We start from the raw sequence: 26550 nt of genomic DNA, 5'->3' as shown, positions 1-26550 counted from the left end.
TGTTATCCGAAGCTTCCGGTGTAATGTGCAGGGCTTCAGTAAGATTTCTGGTGTCCAGGAGCAGACAGCTTGCCTTGGAAGACTCCTGGGGCATAGAAAGTGATGCAACATACCGGTGCATGCGCAATACTAATTTTATGCTTTTTCCACACTTGGGTAAAGCATACTGCGCACATGAGAGGGCCCTTTTCAATGCTCACGCGCAGAAACCCAAAGTGAACGCAGTAATAAGAAGAAACAAGTGTGTAGGACAGATTAAAAAGGTATTTTTGCATCAAAGGTTGGGGGGTCAGGGGCTATGAAAGATACTACTAGAATACTTATGGGATGCACAATTGGGTGATATCTTTACCTGATATTACCAAAAATGGGTCACAGATTCCCTTTAAGAGCAGATCTCCAGATGGTGACTTTTGTGTGTAGCCCTGCACAGAAGAGCAGATCTAAATGAGGGTAAGATAGGAAACCCTGAAGCTTGGCAAACTGCCCTGCTGTGATTTAAGTGGAAAAGCTTTGATTGTAATTATACCGGTAATGGAGGCTCTGGTTGTCACTACTGTGAGTGGGGCAGAAGCTCACGACCCTCTTTCATAAATGAATGTGACTCTCAAGGCCAGAAAGGTTGGGGACCTCTGACTCACCCCATCGGAGCTCACAATCTACAGTCCCTATTGGTATGCCTTTTGAGTGTGGGATGGGAGGAAAGCAGAGAAAACCCAGGGAGAACTCCTTGTATATGTTGTCCTTGGTAGAATCGCTGAGCCACCATACTGCCTATGTTCCTCGTAGTGTCCCATTCAGGGGTTTACTACTGGTTGGGGCTTAGTAATAAGTGGGATGTCTTGAGCTAAACAAGCCACTTCGTCTTAGTCCTCATACATATATATCAGTAATATTTTTGGTTATGAGAATAAAAGACCATTTTCATCATTCTGCTGGATCTGTATTTCCTCTACAGTCACTTGCAAAAGTACTTAAACACCCCTCCCTTGGCATTTATCGCATTTTCCTACCTCACAATCTGGAATTTCACTGGCTTTTTTTATGGTTTGCATCAGGTTTGCAGCATGCATGCCTACATCTGTGAACATTTGGTTTTCTTTTTATTGAGAAGCAAACAACAAATAGGACAAAATAATTGAAAACTGAACCCCCCCTAAATTAATTCCTTGTAGAGCCTCCTTTTGCAGCAATTAAAGCTGGAAGTCGCTTTGGATAAGTTTCTATTTGCTTTCCACATCTTCCCTTGGGATTTTCGCCTATTCCTCAAGGCTAAGCTGCTCCAGCTCCTCCAAGTTAGATGGTTTCCTCTGGTGAACAGCAAGCTTCAAGTCGGTCCACAGAATCTCAATTGGATTATGGTCTGGACTTTGACTAGGCCACTCCAAAACATTTACATGTTTCCCCTTAACCTCTTAAGTGCCGAGCCACTATGTAGGGTAATGACCGGGACTCATTTTTTAAACCTGACCTGTGTCACTTTATGTGGCAATAACTCTGGAACGTTTCAACAGATCCCACTGATTCTGAAAATGTTTACTCGTGACAATTTGTACTTCATGATAGTGGTAAAATTTATTTGATATGACGTGTGTTTATTTGTGAAAATTTCGGATCTTTGAAGAAAATTTTTCAATTTTCAAACTTTTAATTCTTATGCCCTTACACCAGAGTTATATCATACAAAACAGTTAAAGAATAACATTTTCTACATGTTTACTTGACAACATCACAATTTTTGAAGCATATTTTTTTTTGTTAGGAAGTTAGAAAGATTAAAAATTGATAATTTCTAATTTTTCCAACAAAATTTACACAACCATTTTTTTGGGACCACATCACATGACTTTGGGTGGGCTATATGACAGATAATACCCAAAAGTGACACCATTCTAAAAACTGCACCCCTCAAAGTCCTGAAAATCAGATTCAAGAAGTTTATTAACCCTTCATGTACTTCACAGTAATTAATGGAATGTGGAAGGAAAAAATAAACATTTTATTTTTTTTTTCACAAAAATTTTACTTTAGCCCCAAACTTTTTACCTTCACAAGGGTAACAAGAGAAAATGTACAGTACAATTTGTTGTGCAATTTCTCCTGAGTACGCCGAAACCCAATATGTGGAGGAAAACTACTGTTTGGGCGTACAGCAGGGCTCGGAAGGGAAGGAGCGTCAATTTGACTTTTTAAATGCAATATTTGCTGGAATAATTAGCGGACACCACGTTGCGTTTGGAGAGCCAGTGATGTGCCTAAACAGTGGAAACCTCCCATAAGTGACCCCTTTTTGGAAATTAGATCCTTCAAGGAATGTATCTAGACATGTGGTGAGCACCTTGAAATCCCAGTTTCTTTAAAGAAGTTTATAAATTAGAGTCGTGAAAATACAAAAATCTAATTTTTCCCACAAAAATGTTATTTTAGACACAATTTTTTAAAAAGAGCAACAGGAGAAAATGTACAATACAATTTGTTGTGCAATTTCTCCTGAGTATGGCGATATCCAATATGTGAAGGAAAACTACTGGTTGGGTGCATGTCTGTGCTCAGAAGGGAAGAAGTGCCAACTGACTTTTTGAACGCAAAATTTGCTGGAATCATCAGTGGACGTCATGTCGTATTTGGAGAGTTTCTGCTGTGCATAAACAGTGTAAACCTCCCACAAGTGACCGCATTTTGTAATCTAGACCTCTCAATTAATGTATCTAGTTGTGTGGTGAGCACCTTAAACCCCTGGTGTTTCACAGAAGTTTATAACGTAGAGCCGAGAAAATAAAAAAATAACATTTTTCCTGCAAAAATGTTATGTCAGCCCCAATTTTTTATTTTCACAAAGGTAACAGGAGAAAATATGCATCATACAATTTGTTGTGCGATTTCTCCTGAGTACGTTGATACCCCATATGTAGTCGAAAAATACTTTTGAGGCACAGTACAAAGCTCAGACGAGAAGAAGTGCCATATTGGAGTTCAGATTTCGTGGAATGGTTTGAGGATGCCATGTCACATTGGCAGAGCCCCTGAAGTGCCAGAACAGCAGAAATTGCCCATAAGTGATGTAATTTTACAAATCACACCCAGTCTCAATGAATTCATCGAGGGGTGCAATGAGCATGATGACACCATATGTGTGTCACAGAAATTTATACTATTGGGTGGTGAAGAAAGAATAATTACATTTTTACTGCTAAAATGTTGTTTTAGCCCCAATTTTAAAATTTTTAGAAGGGCTCATGGGAAAAATAGACCTCTCAGTTTGTTGTGCAATTTCTTCTGATTGTGCCATTACCCTACATTTAATCAGGAAATACTTTTGAGGCACAGTACAAAGCTCAGAAGGGATGGAGCACCATATTATAGTGCAGATTTTACTGTTATGGTTTGCGGATGCCATGACCCATGTACAAACTACACCTCTCAATGAATTAATCTAGCGGTGCAATGATCATATTGGCTCCACGGGTATGTCACAGAATGTTGCACTATTGGGCAATGAAGACAAAATTATTCAATTTTTACCACAAAAACTTAGTTTTAGACCCAGATTTTACATTTTCACATAGGGAAATGGATTAAAATGGCATCAAAATTTGTCACACAATTTCTGCTGAACGTGGCAATACCCTATATATGGCTGTAGGGACGGAGTGCTCTTTGCCTATTGGTGCTCAGATTTTCCTAGAATAGTTTGCGGACTCCATATACAGAGCACATAAGTGCTAAAAGAGCAGAATACCCCAAGTGACCCCATTTTGGAAATTATACTACTTTGGGAATTTATCTACAGATGTAGTGATGATATGACTCCATGGGTGTTTTCCCGAAACAAGCAGCAGTAGATATTGCTGAGTGAACATCTGTTATTGAGGTGCCCGTACATTGTAGTGTGAAGTACATTGTAATGCCTAGTATGTTATTCCCAGCTTGTGCTTTTGGAGACATGCCCCCAAAAATTAGACGGACTCTCATCGCTACAGAAATGCCAAACATGTGGCTTAGGCCCACTGTGGGTCTCAGAAGGGAGTGGGGTATTTGGATTTGGGAGTGCAGAATTAGTTGAATTTCTTTTGGCAAGTGAGGAGACATAGCACTTTTCCAGAGTCTTTGTGCTACCAGTAACATGGAAGCCCCCTATATTTCTGTTAACAGATGACAAAACTGAGTCAGGGCTTGCTTTTTTGTGGATTGAGTTGACGCTTTTATTGGAAACATTTTATATGGGACAAGATGTTGCTTTCAGTCATACCATTTTTATTTACATTTGTCTTTTTGATCGCGTTTTATTCCACTTTTTTTTTCCCAGTGGTATGATGGAAATGCCTAATTTGCCATGCTTTGTTATTTTTGTACGGTGTTAACTGAAGGGGTTAGCTAGTGTGTCAGTTTTATAGATCAGGTCCTTTCAGATGCAGCAATGCCAATTAGGTGAACATTTTTTTTTTTTTTACTTAGTCATTTGATGGGATTTTCATACATTGCAATGCATTATACCGATACGGAAGCATCTAAATGTTGCGATCGCTATTGATCGCAGTATTTAGGAGGTTAAACAGCGAGGGGCAGTCCTAGCACTGCCTCTGGTTGTCACAGCAGGAGCTCAGTCACTAGCATTGCTGAGCTCCTGCTGTGATCATGCAGGAGTGCAGGTGGTGCTGATATTTCAGAGATCATGTTGAGATCCGTCATACAGATTGATGGGCTGCTTTGCCTCCTTGTAGTGCTCAGAAAGAGTAATGATATAGGATATATTTCTTAATCTGAAAATAGGTGTAGAAATAAAGAAGTATGGTTTGAACCCCTAACAGACTATAGGTGTCAAGGGTTTACTGCGACAGAGAGAGGCCAGAAGACTGCAGTGTCTGATTTCTCATACTTCTGCACTGATTTGAAGCACCTCACCTTCATATTAAACAGTGCAGGTTTCTGCTAGCAAATCAGGGGTTATTTTTTGCAGTTGAGAGCTCTTGGAAGCTTTCCTGCTTTGATGGTTTCAGCTGTTCAGTATTGACCACTCCCCTCTGCTATGTATACTCTCCTCTGACAAGCAGGGATTGCCAATGTTAGTTTTATACTGCATAGTTAAGGAGTGGGAGGTGTTGGTTGATAGTAAGCATTTCAAGTGTTGTTCTAAATACTGTTGCTTGGTGATTTGTCTGTGTATATCCTCATCCTCTCCTTTTTTTTCCTCAGTTTACTTCCCTGTGTTCCACTTTGTAATTTGTGAGTGCATATTTGTATGATTGGTATTTTCATTTATCCCTGTACATCTTCCCCTGTTAGTTTGGTTACTTCCCACTTCCCTGGGTGGGGGAGGACTGATTTAGAAGCTCAGTAAGGCTTGTGGCCCGGCGTCTTCACCATCAGAAATAATCCGTGGAGCAGGGATAGCTGGGGTGCCCCGAGCTTTAGAGATAGGGGAGGAGCCACTAGCCCCAGAATCTCTTACAACAGGTCTGAAAATAGGTCTTGTACTACAGGTCTATACAACTCCCTGCAAGAAGAATAAGACTGTATGTATCATAACCTGAAGATGAATAAACTTTGTAATGCACATGATGCAAATTGCCACTATTTTGAGACCGCTGCAGTGTGACGGATGAAGCTCTTCTATACAGTCAGCATTACAGACAAGCATAAAAGAATTACAACATGACTTCCATACAGCTGTGCTCCTTTAAGTTCTCAGTTTTATATAAAAGACATTGTAAAGCTCTGCATTATTTTTAGAATACATTAACAATGAAGGAATAAAATCATATGCTGGCATCCAGAGTTGAAACTTTACAAAATCTGTAATAGTATCCCCAACAAGGGCTGACATACCGTTGGTGCAACCTGTGCAGCCGCACAAGGGCCCATGAGGTAAAGGGGCCACTTCTACCTCCCTCCAAAGCAAATGTAATTGTGCATTATGATGGGAATTTGGACTGCAAAAAAACCATAAATTGTTCTTGCATAGGGGCCCTTTTCTGCCGGAGTTCACCAGTGGCCCCTAAATACCACATTTTATTTATAGGACCGTTTTCACAATGTTGGACCTTTTGAGCCCAACGTTCGGGTGTTCTACAGTTATTCTGCGATCTCAGCCTATTTGCAGTATATACACTTCATGTTATAAAATCACAGATGTCCGAGGGCTGAGTGGATCTGGAATACACAGAATCACCGATCTTTTGTATGTATTGTGTGGTATATTCAAAATGTTTTCTGCTGCTTAAATTTTTACTTTAACTTAAAATCTAACTTTTTCAATAGTTACAGGATCAAGTTGCGGACGGTATGGTCTTTGGGGAATCTGCCATATTTCACATATTAGGTGAGTAATAAAAAAAAATTTAATTGGCTACCGTAAATAGCTTTCATTTGTCTACAAATAACATCTGTGTGATGACATTTGGTGAAATTTGATAAGTAAAATGTAATATGTACTTTTGATATTTTTGTGATCTATATATAAGATGTAAAAATATAACCAGAAAAAATAATGTTAAAATTACACCAAATTGTTTTCCCTTCAATCTAGGTTCTGAAATCGTTGAAAGAATGAAGGAGTGTTTAAGTCTCTTACCTGAGCCAGCACCTGGCCTAGAGGTTGGTATCACTGCAAAAACTACAATATCAGATACCTTGGTCCTCAACATGAAGCCACAATGAACTTACAATGTCAGAGATATCCAAGAAGTATCATTTCTCCTTGCGGAGAATAACATGCTAAGCATGTCGAGGTGAGGAGACTTAGAGCCGCAATGCTCCTCTGGGAAATATGCTAATTATGCAAATTGTCTCTTCAGAGAGGAAGAGAACTAGAACTCTAGTGCCACCTATTGGAGGTAGCAATCCTAAAAGTCAATGTTGACCCTTTAACGAGCCTAGTTACATGACTTAGGATAAAAGCCAAGCCAGAATCTCCATTTGCAGACACTGTGTTTCGGGGTACTGCCCCTCATCAGTGCAAAGTTGGAGAAGATCTGGTTTGGCTGTGAGAGAGGCGTCTGACCGATATCCAAGAAGTATCATTTCTCCTTGCGGAGAATAACATGCTAAGCATGTCGAGGTGAGGAGACTTAGAGCCGCAATGCTCCTCTGGGAAATATGCTAATTATGCAAATTGTCTCTTCAGAGAGGAAGAGGACTAGAACTCTAGTGCCACCTATTGGAGGTAGCAATCCTAAAAGTCAATGTTGACCTTTTAACGAGCCTAGTTACATGACTTAGGATAAAAGCCAAGCCAGAATCTCCATTTGCAGACACTGTGTTTCGGGGTACTGCCCCTCATCAGGGGGGCTCACTAGGCTCGTTAAAGGGTCAACATTGACTTTTAGGATTGCTACCTCCAATAGGTGGCACTAGAGTTCTAGTCCTCTTCCTCTCTGAAGAGACAATTTGCATAATTAGCATATTTCCCAGAGGAGCATTGCGGCTCTAAGTCTCCTCACCTCGACATGCTTAGCATGTTATTCTCCGCAAGGAGAAATGATACTTCTTGGATATCGGTCAGTTGCCTCTCTCACAGCCAAACCAGATCTTCTCCCACTTTGCACTGATGAGGGGCAGTACCCCGAAACACAGTGTCTGCAAATGGAGATTCTGGCTTGGCTTTTATCCTAAGTCATGTAACTAGGCTCGTTAAAGGGTCAACATTGACTTTTAGGATTGCTACCTCCAATAGGTGGCACTAGAGTTCTAGTCCTCTTCCTCTCTGAAGAGACAATTTGCATAATTAATGTCAGAGATAATGTCAGTAGGTGGCACATGCGATTTAGAGGAATACCCAGGCATTTCAATGGTAAAACTACCTTGAATGAGGTGCATCGAATTGGGGAAATCTCTTAAAGGTGGAAGTGCTTTAGGTATTTCTTGTAAGATATTTATCCCTAAACATACAGTATACTATATAGTGAATATACACATCAATGATATTGTATATTCAGTATACCGTACATTTCTTTTTCCTGCAGGACTATCTTGACACTTCAGGGTTATCTGTACTGTTCCCAAGGGTTGAGATATACATTATACACGAGAGACCTGTTGATATTTTAGAGAGACCTCCAATGGATGGTAAGTTTTTAAGAGGCAGAGTGTCTGAATGATCCCCATTTACTATGTGACACTTAATAATAATAATAATAATAATAAATTTTATTTTTATAGCGCCGACATATTCCGCAGCACTTTACATTTCAGAGGGGATTTGTACAGACAATAGACATTACAGCATAACAATAATCACATACAGTAGATTATAACAAATAACAAGAGGAGTGAGGGCCCTGCTCGCAAGCTTACAGTCTATGAGGAAAGAGGGAGACACGAAAGGTGGGTGGTAACAGTTGCCCTGATTGTATGGACCAGCCATAATGTTAAGTGTGTAACAGTACAGACACAGAGGGCTAATGGATGCATAAAGCATGTGGGAACATAATGCTGGGAACCTGGTTATGGTAAAACTTTTGGCTCTGCCACACAGGGATAGGTTAGGTTAATGTGTTGAGGCGATAGGCCAGTCTGAATAAATGCGTTTTCAGGACTCGCTTAAAATTGTGGGGATTGGGGACTAATCGTATTGACCTGGGAAGTGCATTCCAAAGAATTGGCGCAGCACGTGTAAAGTCTTGGAGACGGGAGTGGGAGGTTCTGACTATTGAGGATACTAACCTCAGGTCATCACCAGAACGGAGGGCGCGGGTAGGGTGGTATACTGAAACAAGGGAGGAGATGTAGGATGGTGCTGAGCCATGGAGGGCTTTGTGGGTGAGGGTAATAAGTTTATACTGAATTCTGGAGTGGATGGGTAGCCAGTGTAATGACTGGCACAAGGTAGAGGCATCGGTGTAACGATTGGTGAGGAATATGATCCTGGCTGCAGCATTCAAGACAGATTGGAGAGGGGAGAATTTGGTAAGAGGGAGACCGATTAGAAGAGAGTTACAATAGTCGAGACGAGAATGAATAAGAGAAACAGTAAGAGTTTTTGCAGAGTCAAAAGTAAGAAAAGGTCGAATTCTAGAAATGTTTTTGAGGTGCAGATGACAAGAGCGAGCCAGTGATCGAATGTGGGGGGCAAAGGAAAGCTCGAAATCAAGTATGACCCCAAGACAGCGGGCATGTTGCTGGGGAGTAATAGTGGAACCACACACAGAAATATCAATGTCGGGTATAGGTACATTAGTAGCGGGAGGAAACACCAGGAGTTCAGTCTTTGACAGGTTCAGTTTCAGATATAGTGAGGACATGATATTAGACACAGCGTTTAGACAATCGCCAGTGTTTTCTAGAAAGGCTGGCGTGATGTCAGGAGAAGAAGCGTATAATTGGGTGTCATCAGCATAGAGATGGTACTGGAAACCAAATCTACTGATTGTTTGACCAATAGGGGCAGTGTACAAGGAGAAGAGGAGGGGGCCTAGAACCGATCCTTGAGGAACCCCAACAGTAAGGGGAAGGTGAGAGGAGGAGGAACCGGCAAAAGAAACAGTAAAGGAGCGGTCGGAGAGATAGGAGGAGAACCAGGAGAGAACGGTGTCCTTGAGGCCAATGGAATGGAGCATAGTGAGGAGGAGCTGATGATCCACAGTGTCGAATGCTGCAGAGAGATCTTAATACACTGTTAGCTTTCTTTTGTGTCAGAGCTATCTGCCATCTTGTGCAGAAAGACCCAAGTGCTACCTTTGACAACATTTTAACTTTTTTTTTAGTTGGTACTGTAGATGAACGAATGGATTCACAAAACACTAGTCCAGCAGCCATGTCTGTAGCCACTGGACGAGAGCTCTGCGAACCACATTCTATCTGCATTCCTGGTGGCTCGCTTGATGAGTAGAACTGGTGCGACGTCATACATGCATCATGCTGCAACAACGTATTTGAATCTGGCCTACAAATCAGAAGAGATTTTAGAGAGTCCAGCAAATAGGAGACAGTCGCCGAGCTCCCATCTGGTGGCCACGGACTACTGACATAGCCGATGGACCAGAGATCTGTAGATTGTTTGATTCATCTCTACTTGACAGCTTTTCAAGATCCTTTGGTTAGTTTCATTGTTTTTATCATTGATTTGGTTATTTTGCAGATGAATTTAATATACCGGTACTTTTAAATAGTTTATAAGAATGAGATGTTACAAACCTTCAGATAAATGAATGATACAACATCAGAAGCATAGGTTTAAGAAGGAAGCAAACAAGGTCATTTTCTTTTCTGATTATTGTTTTTGCAGTAATTTACAGTGGACACTTTTGTGTAGGGAAGAAAAAAAAGCAAATAAACCAATGCTGTCTGGTGCTCCAATCACTGGTCCAACCGGCTGGCCAGAGCTGAGCGTACAGGGATCCTAATATACAGACATCCACACTGTAGTGCAGCAGTATCACACTTATGCAGTGATGAGGCAGTGACCCAGGAAAGTTCAAAGCAAAACGTCTCTTTAATGTTCAGCTCAGCAAAACACAGCTCGATTTCCTCCGGATCGCAGCCAGGAAACATATCCTCTGTATTACAGTCACTAAACATGCCAGTCCTTCTCTGGCAAGTTGCCATCGGCTTTACACAGAACACGATATCCTCCGGATCACAGCTGGGAACCATATTCTTCAGTTTACAGTTAATCGCCAGTCCTCATCCATGACCAGATCCGTGGGTGACTACACCGCTGTGTACACTATGGGTGCCAGGCTCTTCAGCTGCCTTGGCGGTTTGACTCTGCAGGCCTGTGTTGCCTCACACAGGTGGAACTCTGCAAAGCTGACTTCTCTGCACTCTAACAAACACCAACTGGCTCTGGGCCTGATACACCCAAACCCTATACTGCAGGGTTTTTAACTAGCAACCAGTAGCCTTCAGCCACATGGAAAACCTGGCCAGGAATGAAATGGACTGCAACACTACCATCTTGCAGTCTGTTTCAAAACACAAACCCAGAGCAGGTTTTCCCTAAATCTGCCTTGGACAACCAGCATGTCCAAGACCTAGACTCACTTTTAGTCTGCATTGCAACCACAGCTATTCCTGTAACTGCAATGCACCCTCATGGCCTCAATACGCCTCCATGCGCATCCTAGGGGAACATAGTCACCCTCACATGTAACACCAGTCACTGCCTCACAACACACAAATCTCTCACAAAATATACTTGCCTACTTTTCATGTTTCTAAGCTGTAATAAGCAATTGTTTTAACATATGCCTGCCCTTTATGAAGGCCATGCTCCCAAACACCTCCAGCTATACGTTTTACATCACACCCCCAAATTAAAAAGAAACACAGATCATATCCCCTAGTAAAAACAGTCCTGTGACTAAATTCTGAAATAAATATAAGTTCATATAGGTGTAATAAATACAGATGCCAGAGCTAAAAAAATATGCACACCCCACAAAAACAAACGTTCCCTAAATAAACTCCGACCAATGACGAAAGAAAATGTAGGCACCATACCAGACCCTTAAATAAACACAAACTCCAGACATCTCCTTTGTGGAATCTTGAGGGTTTCCCATGGCTTCAGGATCCCTGTCATACATTTGGGCAATAGTATCATTGCACAGTACAATGGATGGATTTTTTTCCGACAGTTTGTAGGAAACATATGACAAAAACTCAATGACCATCACATTCCTATAATTATTTTGTTCCTAGAATTGCTCGCTGTAATTCCTGTTGCCAGGTGGGACCCCCAATCGGTTGCCTACCATACCTTTAGCATGGCTCACTTCTATGGCGCTTTTGAGTCCTATAAACAAACTAACACTGATAACGACTGGAATTTAAGTAACAAATCTGCCACACATGAGTTCACCTTTATAACCCAGGTAGTAAGAGATAAATCCTTAACTATGGGAATGCCATTGGTTGTGTTGTAATCTAGAAACCATGCAGCAATCTCTTTTATGGCTTATTTATGCTACTGCTGTGCTTGGTTTTTTTTTACAGACTACTATGCTCATATAGGCAAACTTAATCAGCTGTTGGTTTTGAGCCAACAACTCGAAGACGACGTCAAGCACTTGGGAAGCCATAAATATGTAGCTCATCAGCTGTCGGTGTTGTATGTGAGTAATTTTCTCTATTGTTTATTACCATACTTCATATTTGTCAGAGATTGTGCTATTTTATTTGCTTTGTATACAAGGCATTGTGCTAAGAGAATTGCTTTCTTCTTTTGCTGAGGCACCCAGGGAAATCAGTAAAACGGGATTGACTATTATAGTCCCCTGGACAAAAAAAAAGGAAATAGAAAGGATGGCCCTGTGGCAAGTGCTCTTTAAAAATAGAAATCCAATGAAGTATTGTGTAGTTATCCCATCACTTTAAATCCACCCCTCAATATTTCATGTTTTACCTCCTTCACCATACTATAGTATACGTATTATTGTCCTATACTTGCACAATAGAAGATATGCCTGCCGATCTATGAGAACATGAACCTTGACACTGCTTGTTGCTTTCACCTTGTCTAAATAAACACAGTACTGTGCAAAAGTTTTAGGCAGATATGGAAAATGCTACAAAGTGAGAATACTTTTTCACATAGAAGTATCAATAGTTTGTTTTTATCAACTGAACATTAGTACTGTCACACTTAGCGATGTACCAGCGATCCCGACCAGCGATATGACGCGGTCAGGATCTCTGGTACATCGCTAAGTGGTCGCTAGTGAGCTGCCACACAGGCAGATCTCACCAGCGACATCACTGGGGATGGGGGTCGCTACTTACCTGTCACACCAGGCGATCCTGCGTCCTCCCGCCCGGCTCCACGCGTCGCTCGTCGTCACAGCAGGAAGCGCCGCAGGAAGCTGACGATGAGAAACGGTCCAGGACGTTCTCGCGCGATCAGCGATAACCAGCGGGGGAGCGGGTTGTAGGTAAGTATCACACACAGCGATATCGCTAGCAATATCGCTATAACGTCACAAGTTATAGCGATATTGCTAGCGATATCGCTTAGTGTGACAGGCCCTTTAGAGATCTAAATCAAATCGAAATTTGGTGCTTGCCTACACAAAGCATCAAAGTATCAATTCTTCTAGATACACTTGCACTCAGTTTTTTAAGGAACTTGGCAGGAAGGTTGTTCCAAAAGTCTTGGAAGATTAACCACAGATTGTCTATGGATGTAGGCTTACACAAATCCTTATGTCTCTTCATGTAATCCCATACAGACTCAATGAAGTTGAGATCAGGACTATGTGGGGGTCAAATCATCACTTCCAGGATTCCTTGTTCTTTTAAAGATTGAAGATAGTTCTTAATGGTATTGACTGTATGTTTGGGGCCGTTGTCCTGCGGCAGAATAAATTTGGAGCCAATCAGATGCCTCCATGATAACATTGCATGATGGATAAGTATCTGATTGTATTTGTCAGCATGGAGAACTCCAAGAAACGGGCAATGTTGAGTACCGTAAACTCACTGGTCAGCCAAGGAATCTTAGAGTAGCAGATGAAAAAACTATATCTTTGTCATGTAAACAAGGTCAACTATGAATGAAAACATAGGAACTGGGGTGCAAAAAAATGGCCACAGATGTAGACAGTTTGTTCACCCAATATTTGGAGAGCGGTACAATAATGAGTGTCTACAGGAAACAGTGGAGGGTGGGGGAGGTTCATTGCAAGTTTGCGACTGCATTTCAGCAGATGGCGTTGGGTATTTCGTCAGCATGAATGGTCTGGTCTACTCAGTCCTGAGAAATACAGGCAGATTCTTATTTATCAGACAATATCATCAGGGAGCCATATGATTGGCTCCAAAAGTATTCTGGAGGAGGACAACATACAGCCTTCAAAAGTTTCTTCAAAAACTGTCTGCAAGTGTACCAAGAAGAACTGATGCTTTGATGCTGTTTTGAAGGTAAAGAATGCTCACTCCAAATATTGATTTGATTTAGATTTGTCTTTTGTTCATTCATTTTGCATTTAATTGATAAAAAAATTAAACATTAATGCTTCTATTTTTAAAAGCATTCTTACTTTGCAGCATTTTTTTCATACATGCCTTAAACATTTGCACAAGAATGTTTAGCTAGAATATTTCCTAGGATCCAGACAGGTAAATTATGTAGAAATATTAGGCATAGCTAAGCAATGGTCTGAAAAAGTTGGGTGACAATTAAGTTGGCAGCACAATCAGTTACCATACATTATTTCCAGAAAAAAAAAATTAAGAAACAGCTGAAATGAAAATTTACTTAGGGCACATACACACATCATCTTTTAAATGATGGCGTACTGCTGAGTTTTTGATGCAGAAAATGCTTCACGAAAATGTCAGCGGTGTTTTTCCTGAAGCATCTTCTTTGGTGTCTTTTGATAGTTTTTGCGTCATCTCTTTTAAAAAAACTATCCATCAAAAATTGAAAGCAGCATGCCTTTTGAAAAGTATGAAGAAAATTTATTCAGCCCATCAGGCTATGTGCCCATTCAGTGCAACGTTTCGGTCCAGAAAGGGAGCGAACCTTTCTCAAGCAGCCTTTCTGGACCGAAAATGTTGCACTGAATGGGCACATAGCCTGATGGGCTGAATAAATTTTCTTCATACTTTTCAAAAGGCGTGCTGCTTTCAATTTTTGATGGATGCTTTAAAGGTTTGGTCTATACCTGGGAGCGTGCACCCCCTTTTTTCTTATATTGTTTGTGCTACTTTTTCAACTTTTTAAAAAAACTATATATACCGGTACTTTATGAACTAGTAAGCAGCTTCCAAAACTAAAGCCACCTAAAGACAGGACAGGGCCACCTGAAGACAAGACCGGTCACTTCCTTTAGCTCCTTCACTACTTTTGAAGCGTGAAGTGGTTAAAAGAAGCTCAAAAAGACTGCACACATGCACAAGTGGTTTTGACATTGCAGCGCATGTATTAATTCTTTGTAGTATTTTTAAGTGCTTTTTCAGGTGTATTTCGGGGGTAATCTGCCTGAAAAATATATTGCGTGCACAAAAGGTTACTACTAGGAGATGGCAAAATATCTCTTTCTCTTTAATAATTTTCTTTGTTCTTTTTCCCAGAAAGTTCTCAGTTATTTTAATGGATGCCTATACTTGGATGTTCTAAAGAGAGATATTGAAACCAACTTTAAGTCTGTGAAAACCGCACTGACTACTTGTGAGGGGACAAGACAGGAACCCCTCTTACCAGGACATCTTCTTGCATGGTAATATAATTTGAGTATGTAATTTCCAAAACTGTAAAAAGATCACAAAGCGGAGAATGTTGACCATCACTGGGCTGTGAAGACAATGCCATTTATAGTTCCAGTTGTCTGTCTTCATTGCAGCACGTTACAGGGCCAGTTTACAACACATGTAAGTGATAACTCATAACATAAAAGAATAGAGGATTGCTGGAAATGGAATTCTCTAAGGCGTAAGCAAATATTTACCATCTGTCATAACATTTTAACATTGATAAATGAATATCAGGATCAGACTGAGAGTGATCTTTGCACTTTGCACTGAAGGTCATGGGCCACTAAACCAACCTAATAATAAACCTAAACTTTAAAGAGTTGTAAATGACTAAGAGGTCTTGAAGCCTTACAGTCCTTGGCCCATGGACACTGCCCTAATGCACAAACTTTGACCAGTAAAATATTCTAAACCATTTTATTGTACATTTTGAATACAGTAGAGTTTAAATATCTATGAATTGACCGACTTCGTATTCTTTCTTTCCAGGTTGCTAGGACTAACTCAAACAATTATTACAACAGTCTCCTTACTTCCTGAAGAGCTTACTGGTGAAATAATGTCTGTTCTGGCGTTCTCTTTATCATACTGATTTTCTGTAATTTTTGAAGCCAGTTTCATACAGTATATGCTGAACTATCACAGGATTCTCCAGATATCAAGTCTTGGTCAAAATTAACAACTCTGCAGAATCTAGTCTGACAGCCCAAACTGACAGTATAAAGTAAGCACACAGCCTTGTAGGGGATGAAGCCCCTATAAAAAATTACATCTTCAGTGTTCTTATCCCTGTCTCCGTTTTGCATAAATTGAAGATTAATAAATTATGCAGATTATGGTGCTTGATGCTCCCTTGGTGTCCTTTCTGGTTTAGCATGTCCCCGTCTCACTCAATGGTGATGGACAGCGCTGGCTTGCCTGACCTTTCCTTTGCAGAGTTCTCGCTTCAGACAACCAGCGCTGTCAATCACCACTAAGGGAGTGGGGACAAACAAAATCAGTGTGCGGAAAGATGCATTCAACCTCTTGGCCACACCAAGGGTGCACTGAGTGACATTACTAGCATATTCAATTAGTCTTCAGTTTCTGCAGAATGGAGTCAGCAATTTAAGCACTAGTGGTGCTATTTTTGTATTGGCTGTATCCCCTTCCAGGCTATGTGCTTAGTTTATAACGTCAGTTTGGACTGATTGATTCCATTTAAAAGTTGTTAAATTCTGTGCTCAAATGTAAGAAGAAAAAATAATAAATTGTATTTAATGTGATTAAATGTATTGTAACAACTCAGGCATGCTGGATGTCTGATGAAGTATATAGTGCCACTTATTGTGTAACCTGTTTAGATAAAACATCTGGAACAAGATAGGAACCATTTAGCATGACCCGCATGAACTAGAAGAAGACATCAGCAAGGTGGGAGGAGAAAGGGCATCCTTCGAGCCTTCCTTTTGACTTCTATTCTAAAGTATAGCGTGTCTTTTGAGCGGACAACGCTTGAAGCATGTGGTCTGCTGACTTCTCTAAATCTTGACGTCCTTGGTATCCCAAAGCTGTTAGGAAATGCATATGTTCTGTCTCTTGAGAGTTTAGATAGGGCTTTCTCTAGGAAGTTTTCGGAGCAGAATCCGCTGGAAAAAGAAGTGTGCACACTCCCCTGCTCTGAAAAACTGCACAATTTCAGAATAATTGTTTGAAAATGAACCAGAAAGGAAGAGAAGTGTCAGGTGCTTGGTACCGCCTCTGTCTTCTTCCTGTTGGACTTAGCCTGATTGACAGGTTTTTCCTTATTTGTGTGTAAAGATACTTTACGATCAGCTTACTTAAATTTGCATAAAAACAAACACAAATAAATGAATAGGAATTGAAGAAAATACGCCTCGGCTGTTATGAATGTTCTTGCTGCGGCAGGCTGCTTCAAAGACATTGGTTTGTAGTAGTATCTGTGAGGGGGAAGAAAATAATGGGACACATTATTCCTCCTAAATGGTACATCCACATTAAATTATCATTACCTGAAAATGATTGGAATTATTTGTTGATCTACTTGGTATGAGGGCAGCCCAAACTGTACAATATGACCGAGGGAAAGAAGGGGATATTAGTAATGGTCTCTGAAGGTTGCCATTTGGAAAACAATGAAACAAGTTAAAAAAGTAAATTATGGATCAACTTCTGATGATGAAATTTAGATGTGTTACGGAGCAACTTCGCAACAACTGCATATCGAAAAATGCTGAAAATAAAATGACACTGCAAACCACATTTCATATACGGTAGATATCAGCCTCCAATTAGCACCTGTCACACTCATTCATGTTGTGAATAGGCACTGACGGGTGCAGAAGATTTTCTAAATTGGCGTTTATGAATGTCTAAAATCTCTAGTGTATAGATAGCCTTAGACATGTTGGATTTCAACATGTTTGATCTTGGACCTTCTCGTTTACGCTAATCAGAACTAAGCAAAAAGAAGCGGTACATAAAAAATGTGCACTAATGACCATTATCCTTCATGAAAATGATTGCATTTGGCCCAACTTGCTGATATCGGCAGGCTCAGACGACAGTCTAATGTGTATGGGGCCCTCCCGACAAAGGATATCAGGGAAGATAAGTATCTGTCATGTCCTATTTTGGAATGGTGATCATTTTGTTTTCGGTGAGATAAGCAGCCACCAAAACAGTCCAGCAGCGCTCCCTCAGAAAACCAGGATCTGTCTGCAGATTGTTCCTGTGTATGGAAGGATCGGGAGAGATGGCTGCTGGACAAACCATCATTGGTCTAACAGCTATTGTGTACGGGTCGCTTTAGTTTCTTGGATGTGTTCATTACCTGACGAAAATGTAAATTGTCTCTTCAGAGAAGAAGAGGACTTGAACACTATAGCTTTGCTTGTTGTAAGCAGCTTTCCCACAAATCACCATGAACCCTTTAATGAGCCTTGAAATGTGACATAGGATATAAGCCAAATCAGAATCTCAACTTGCAGACACGGTGTTTCAGTGTATTGCACCTCATCAGTGCAAAGACTGAGAACTGATTTGGCTAGGTGAGAGGCTCTGGACTGAAGTCTAGGGAGTAACAGTTCCCCTTTCAGAGAGTGACATACCGGCTACGGCATGCCAAGGACTCCCATCCAGAGACAAAAAGCTGCTTGTACTGTGAACCTTCATATATCTACCAATAAAGAAGTGTTGTGTTTAGGTTATGTTCACACATTCAGTATGTGGTCGGTATTTTACCTCAGTATTTGTAAGCCAAAATCAGGAGTGGAACAATCAGAGGAAAAGTATAATAGAAACACGTCACCACTTCTGTATTTATCACCCACTCCTGATTTTGGCTTACAAATACTGAGGTAAAATACTGAACAAATACTCAACGTGTGAATTTGGCCTAACACCATAATATGGAAGGATCATATGTTTTATCCCTTTTGAATTACCTTTCTCTCTGGCAGTCCTGTGCCAATTACTACTGTGTAGGTTTAGTAGATGTTAGATGTTTTACTTTGGGACGGCAATCATCATTTGTGTGTGAACACTAGTCCCATATCTCATCAGTAATCCTACATGGCTTGGCGCCATAGAAAATTCTATCAGCAACAGTCAGCTAATGCATCATGTGACTATAAAGGCTGTGTCATGCTTGCACCTTGGCTGATTGGCGCGGGCCGGGGGGTTGTGGCCCCACTGTGCCACAGACCAGACTACCCTGGAAGGGGCATGACTAAGACAGCTGTCTTGGTCTTCTCTGGAGCCTCCAATGGTGAGGTCAGGGTTGTGCTGCAGGCAGCTGCCAGGTACCACTCCAGGGTGGTGTCTGGCTGTGGCTGCTGATCTCACTCGGGGACAAGTCACTAGGACAGGTGCGACTGATAGGCAGGTAGGCACGGCTAGTACCAAGGCAGGCACGGCTTGAGACACAGGGCAGGCTGGAGTGATATATGAAGGAACAGGTAGAGGCCTCTTCACCCCTCCTGTCTGTTCCAGTACTAGCACCCGCTGTGTGGAGTATGACAGAACAGGGTTGGACCTGTTCACACAGGAGGTGCAGGTACGGATACAGGCAGGAGTGCGGAGCAGGTGGAGCCGCAGGAGCAGGCAGAGCCGCAGGGCTTGCAAGGGTGCAGAGCACAGGCAGGGCTTGCAAGGGTGCAGAGCACAGGTAGAGCTTGCAAGGGTGCAGAGCACAGGCAGGGCTTGCAAGAATGCAGAGCACAGGCAGGGCTTGCAAGGATGCAGAGCACAGACAGGGAGGCAAAGGTAGGACAGAGTTCAGACAGGGAGACAGCACGAGACAAGGTACAGGGTCCAGGAAATGCTGCCTCCTGGAGGGCGGAAGATTAGGTATAAGACAAAGCTAGGACGGAGACACAGAGACCAGGATATTCTGCCTCCTGGAGGGCAGACATAGAATACTAAGCAAGGCTAGGAGTTTTCCTCCAGAGAAGGAGGAGATACACAGGAGAGGACCTGGCAGGCTCAGTAGCAAGATGCTAACTAAGTTTAGACAATACTCAGGCAATGTTCTAGTGGGTCAGGCAGCCCTAAATAGTAGAGAGCTCTAGGTAATTGGTCAGGGACACATTAGACAGGTGCACCCTGACTGCATAAGAATCAGAGAGTTCTGGCGCTGCCCCCCTATACACACACACAGCCAGGAGGCATGCAGGAGAGCAGAGGAACAGAGCACACAGCTGGCAGCAGACAGAAATCACAGCATGGCTTGGAGCAGTGAGCAAGTTGGTGAGTGGGGAAAGGGAGGCCATGCAGCGATGCCAGCAGGGTTGTTACAGGCTGGTGGGAGAGGTCACCACCCACATCAGCTGACCAGCAACACAGCAGCTTCCAGCAAGGAAAACTGATATTAACCCTTGCTGGCACGAAAGGAAAAAACAACATTTAAATTAAACCAGAACCAGACGTGTCACGAATCCAAAAATGGATCGCGACACCCGCTGCATACAATGGATTTTTCAACGTTCACAGTGGTGGTCCAACATCCCAAACATCAGGGTCCTCTGCCATTCTAGCGTCCTCTTGTACAATGAATGGTCCCCTCCTGACTTGCAGTCCAGGCCCTCTCTCTCACTACGCCCTCTTGCACAATGGATGGTCCTATCCAGACATGCACGCCGGGCGCTTGCTCTTACAGTGTTCATTTGCACAGTGCCCTTCTGGACTTCAACCTGCACCAAAGACCCTCGTCCCTACTTTTGTTACTCTCTCGGGGCTTTTGGTTTGGACACTCGCCAGTAGCGTAGCTACTGTGGGGGCAGAGGGGGCCTTCGCCCCGGGCCCTGTCACATGAAGGGGCCCACTGAGAGCCGGCACTGCCACTTCAGTGATGAGGCACAATACAGCACAGGAGGAGAGCAGTAAAATACCTGCCCCCCTACCTGACTGAGATTCTGCACGCTGGTAGAATTGTGCTGACTGACCTCAGGAGCTTCTCCCAGGCTGCAGTTTTCTTCACTTAATGAGTCCACATGCATGCAGGGATTGCCTCAGGACAGGCACGCTGGGTCCTAGTGCCCACCCACATTTCACTCAGATACTTCCTGGTCCTGCTGCAAACTTCATCGGTAAGGCTGGTTTCACACTAACGTTTTTTTGCGCTGCATTTTTGCGCATACATGCGCATGCGTCCTTTTCCCCTATCTTTAACATGGGGGCGCATGGTCTAGCGTTTGCACGCGTTCGTACACGTTTTATGTGCGCATGTGTTTTTTTTGTAGTGTGCGCCCAGGCGCGCCGGACGCTACCTGTTACATTTTTGGTCCATCCGACCTCTCTCAAAAAAATGCATGCGCACGGAATGCGCAAAAAACCAGATTACAGTCTATGGGAACGCAGATGTGCGCATGGATATGCGCACGTCTGCGTTTAAAAACGCATACATTTTAAGAGTAAAAATGGCTAAAAAATGGTTAAAACACATGCACAAAAAGCAGCAAACGCATACAAAACGCATGATGCTTTTTTTGTATGCGTTTGCACTGCGCAAAAACTAAGCGCAAAAAAACGCTAGTGTGAAACTAGCCTAAGTGGGGATGAAATGTATTAGATTGATAGGCATGTCACAGTCACTGGGGGGTAAATGTGAGAGGATGGGGTATTGTGGGGGCTGAGGTGGAGGAGGGGGACAGGGCACTTGGGTGTGAATGTGAAAGGATGGGGGTGTTTGTGGGGGAGGGAGAGGATGAGGGTATTGTGCGGGATGGGGATGAGGTGAGGGAGGGTCAACAAGGCACTGGGGGGTGAATGTGAGAAGACAAGGGTATTTTGAGGGCTGAGGTGGGTGAGAGGCAACAACACTGGGGGGCTGATTATTATACGGTTTTGTTATGAGATTATATGCACTCCAACACATGTAATAGTTGTTCTCTGGGATGGGGAGGTCTGGGGCTTTTCATACTTAACAACTGGGTAAGCCATGAGCTGCATCACATTTAAAGCACCACTCCAGCATTTTTTTTTATTTCACCACTGGAGTGGCGCTTTAAATCCAAGACCGACTGTCTGATACTCACCTTCTGGCGATTTCATCTGTTTTCGCCAGCGCACTGCTCGGCTCCATCTCCTGCAGTTTGTGACCTGTCCGCTGCCCCAGTGTGTTATGGAGCGGTACGGAGGTCACTAAATCAATTTGAGTCTATGAGAGCCTCGTTCTGGCCTCTTTCTCGCCTCTTCCTGGCCCTCATAGACTTATGTGGTGCCCCCAGGGGTATGGTCGCCACAGTGGCTTTGCCTTCCTCCAGGGGAGGGTAATGCCAGGCTTGGAGGCAATGATGGGTCTCTCTCGCAGTCAATCTATGCATGCAACACAGTTCCACTCCAGGCCAGCAGGGGGAACTCTGAACCGGGATTAGGGGGAGGAGTGCTCTCTGAGGGCCAAGGGGAAGGAGTGGTTAGTTAGTCTGCGGAGGGTGAAGTGTGCAGACGTGTGGAAGGAGCGCTGAGATAGAGCTGAGAGCAAGAGCTCATTTCTGGAGTCTGGAGAGAGCGCATGAACTGGAGCCTGGTCTCCACGGTTGTACGGATACTAACGGTCCTGCAACTGACACCAGAGGAGTAGGAGGCTGTAAATGCCCTACTCCCATCTAAGACTTGAGGGCACAACAGCAGCTTGGATAGTGAGCCGAGACTCAGGAGAGAGGAGCCCCCGAGATAGGCTACAGCTGTCTGCCGTTCAAGTGAGGTTCTTGAGAACATCTGACAGGAGGAACTTCAGTGAAACTCGGTACTGGAGATCCCGCAAATAAGCGCTAGTAAGGAGACTGCACAACCCATCTGCTGAGAGAGAATCCCTGAATTGCTTCCAGGCTAGCCTGCTCCAATACCATCTGTAATCAGGACCCTGGACTGCAGTTATCAAGTAAAGGTACAGAAATTGCACCCCGCTGTGTCTTGTCTGCTTCCTACCTTTCCGTCACTGCTACATCCCCGTGCCAACCACATCTACACTGCCCTGGGACTATAGCTTCACCTGTGGGGAGCTTTTACATCTTTGCTGCACCATACCATCAGTCCAAGCAGATCTGCATGCAGCGTCAGCTTAACACCTCCCTTGCTGAGCACCACAGGTGGCGTCACGAACTATTCATCTAACTACATTCCACCATTCACATCTTCCTATTACTTGGGCGCCAAGGGCCACGGTCCGGGTCACCGCTGCTGTGACACATCCCACTGATACCGGCCCTGTACCGAGTACCCCACAGCCCTGGGAGGGCGACCCAATTTGGCGCCACAAACAGGCTTACGGAGCCCGGTACCCCCCGGGTCCTGTGTGCCATAGACTGTGTTTGTGTAAAAGACTGTGTGTGATATTGGCGCCAATTGCCGCCATTGCCGCGCTGTTTGGCGAGCGCGGGAAGAAGAAGGGGCAGGCCTTCGTGGGCGGAGCCTGCCACAGAGCGCAAAGAAGTGAAGTGCTGCGTGGGAAGAGAGGACAGTGTGTGAGTAGGGGAGGAGCTGAGGCCTACAGCCCGGAGCGTCGGGCCTTCGAAGCGGTCGCCGGTGAGCTCACACAAACCCCGGCCCTGGCTAACGTTAACTGGGGGGGAAGAGAATGCCCGCGCCACACGGTGATGCAGCGGCGTACGCTGTTGCCAACCCCGCGGCGCCGCAAGGAGGAGTGTCCGCCGCAGCGGTCCCCATAATGCCGCTATCTATGCCATACATACCGGGAGCGGCCTGGCTACTGCAGTACTCGGGTGAGTCACATACCCTGAGTGAATTTAAAGAGAGACTGTGCAGTTTGTTTAAAGTCTACCCTCTAAGAGAGCCAGAAAGTGAATATCCTGATTGGACAGTTACGGGTGCAGCGCAGAGAGAAGTGAAAGCCTGGCAGGACACTGATAAAGAGACTGTTGCGAAGATCCTGGCGAAGCTGAGAAGCACCTTTGACACTCGCCCTGCAGCTGAAATCAAGATGAGGTTCTTTGGCTGTAAACAGAAGGCGCAGGACAGTATAAGGGACTATGCTGTCAACCTGCAGGAGGCGCTGTGAGCAGTTAAGCAAGTTGATCCTGACAGTGTGAAGGAGGAGGATAAGCTGTTAAAGGAGCAGTTCATTGAAGGACTCCTATCCAGTACCCACAGAGGACAGTTGCGTATCATAACCCTGCAAAACCCTGATCTGGACTTTGCTGATTTTAAGGACAGGGCTATTCGGGTACTGCAGGAATCAACTGACAGCCGCCCAGTGCCCTCTAGGCGCCCAGCAATCACCTACCATCAGGAAGCAACATCCTTTCCTTCCCTCCCTGCAGAGGCTGATGCACAGATTCTGGATAAAGATCCAACTGAGGAGCTGCGTCTTCAAGTCCAGGAGTTGACCAGAGGGATGGCTGCACTTACCAAAACTGTGCAGTCCCTGCAGGTGTCCTCCAAGGAAAAGATCCAGCTTTCTTCCAGCCCAGAGGATGTAGCGTGGCTCCGGAGGAGGAGAGCCCCGCCACTTCGAGGGAGGAACAACGATCGCTATGACCAGGACGGACGTCCCATCTGTCGTCGCTGCTACAAGGCTGGTCATCTTGCAAGATTTTGTCCTTTAACCCCTTCCTGACATGAGACGTACTATCCCGTCCACGGTACCCGGGCCCGTATGACCGGGGACGGGATAGTACGTCTACCGCGATCAGCGGCGCCCACGTGGTGAGCGCCGCTGATCGCGGCCGGGTGTCAGCTGATTATCACAGCTGACACCCGGCACAATGTGTCAGGGGCGGTCACGGACCGCCCCCGACACATTAACCCCTTGCACACCGCGATCAAACGCGATCGTGGTGTACCGGGAGTTAAAGGGAAGCATCGGCAGGGAGGGGGCTCCCTCCGTGCTTCCCTGAGCCCCCCACGGCAGCGCAATGTGCAGCGCTGCTGCGGGGGACTCCTATCCTCCAGGCCCCCGAATCCAAGATGGCGACGGGGGCCTTCGGGGGCCTGGGGAAGCTGGCTTCCTCAGTGCCTGCAAAGCGCAGGCATGAGGAAGCCTTGTGCACTGCCTGTGACAGATTGCTGATCTGTCACAGTGATCTGTGATGTGACAGATCAGCGATCTGTCACAGGACAGTGATGTCCCACCTGGGACTATGTAATAAAGTAAAAAAAAATTTAAAAAAAAGTGTAAAAATAAATTTAAAAAAATCGCCAAATAAATTAGTAAAAAAAAAAAAAAAATATTCCCCAATAAATTCATTTTTTTAAAATAATAAAAAAAAAAAACAATAAATGTACACATATTAGGTATCGCCGCGTCCGTAACGACCTGCCCTATAAAACTGTCCCATTAGTTAACCCCTTTAGCGAACCCCTTAAAAAATAAAAATAAAAAACGAAGCAAAAAATAATGATTTATTATCATACCGCCAAACAAAAAGTGCAATAACGCGAGATCAAAAAGACGCATATAAATATCCATGGTACCGCTGAAAACGTCATCTTGTCCCGCAAAAAACAAGCTGCCACACAGCATCATCAGCGAAAAAATAAAAAAGTTATAACTCGCAGAATAAAGCGATGCAAAAATAATTATTTTTTATATAAAATAGTTTTCATTGCATAAAACCGACAAAAACATAAAAAAACGACCTAAATGAGGTATCGCTGTAACCGTACTGACCCGAAGAATAAAAGCGCTTTATCAATTTTACCGCACGCGGAACGGTGTAAACGCACCCCCCCCAAAAGAAATTCATGAAACACTGGTTTTTGTTCATTCTGCGTCCCAAAAATCGGAATAAAAAGCGATCAAAAAATTTCACGTGCCCGAAAATGGTACCAATAAAAACGTCAACTCGTCCCGCAAAAAATAAGACCTCACATGACTCGGTGGGTCAAAATACGGAAAAATTATAGCTCTCAATATGTGGTGATGCAAAAACTATTTTTACAATAAAAAGCGTCTTTTAGCGTGCGACAGCTGCCAAATATAAAAACCGCCATAAATAGTAAATCAAACCCCCCGTTATCACCCCTTTAGTTAGGGAAAAATAATAAAATAAAAAAAATGTATTTATTTCCATTTTTCCATTAGGGTTAGGGCTAGGGTTAGGGCTAGGGGTGTGTTGGGGTAGGGTTAGGTTAGGGTTAGGGCTAGGGTTAGGGTTAGGGCTAGGGTTAGGGTTAGGGCTAGGGTTAGGGCTAGGGTTAGGGCTAGGGTTAGGGCTAGGGTTAGGGGCGTGTTGGGGTTCGGGTTGGAGTTAGAATTGGGGGTTTCCACTGTTTGGGCACATCAGGGGCTCTCCAAATGAAACATGGCGTCTGATCTCAATTCCAGCCAATTCTGAGTTGAAAAAGTCAAATGGTGCTCCTTCCCTTCCAAGCTCTGCTATGCGCCCAAACAGTGTTTTACCCCCTCATGTAGGGTATCAGCCTACTCAGGACAAATTGCAAAACAATTTTTGGGGTCCAATTTCTCCTGTTACCCTTAGGAAAATAAAAAATTGGGGGCAAAAATATCATTTTTGTGGAAAAAAAATGTTTTTTTTTATTTTCACGTCCGAGTGTTATAAACTTCTGTGAAGCACTTGGGGGTTCAAAGTGCTCACCACACATCTAGATAAGTTCCGTGGGGGGTCTAGTGTCCAAAATGGGGTCACTTGTGGGGAGTTTCAATAGTTTAGGTACATCAGGGGCTCTCCAAACGCACATGACAACCGCAGACCATTCCATCAAAGTCTGCGTTCCAAAACGTCACTGCTTCCCTTCCGAGCCCCGACGTGTGTCCATACAGTAGTTTTCTCCCACATATGGGGTGTCAGCGTACTCAGGACAAATTGGACAACAACTTTTGGGGTCCAATTTCTCCTGGTACCCTTGGGAAAATAAAAAAAATGGTGACTAAAAGAT

The 26550-nt window shown here is 43.7% G+C and overlaps 1 protein-coding gene across 1 annotated transcript in view; it reads left to right on the top strand.

The window, feature by feature from the left end:
* LOC141046816 (uncharacterized) overlaps positions 1-17065 on the top strand; it is a 35329-nt gene extending 18264 nt beyond the window's left edge. Inside the window, exons 3-8 of the mRNA XM_073541438.1 lie at positions 6259-6319; positions 6527-6594; positions 7962-8064; positions 11935-12053; positions 15013-15158; positions 15682-17065. Coding sequence (XP_073397539.1) covers positions 6259-6319; positions 6527-6594; positions 7962-8064; positions 11935-12053; positions 15013-15158; positions 15682-15784 — 600 coding nt within the window. The 3' untranslated portion in view covers positions 15785-17065. The remainder of the gene's footprint in view (positions 1-6258; positions 6320-6526; positions 6595-7961; positions 8065-11934; positions 12054-15012; positions 15159-15681) is intronic.
* The last annotated feature ends 9485 nt before the right edge of the window (positions 17066-26550 follow it).

The sequence above is a fragment of the Dendrobates tinctorius genome, unplaced genomic scaffold (assembly GCF_039654945.1).
Source record: "Dendrobates tinctorius isolate UK_male_01 unplaced genomic scaffold, ASM3965494v1 ptg000121l, whole genome shotgun sequence".
Lineage (NCBI taxonomy): Eukaryota > Metazoa > Chordata > Amphibia > Anura > Dendrobatidae > Dendrobates > Dendrobates tinctorius.
This window is presented reverse-complemented; position numbering and strand designations above follow the sequence as displayed.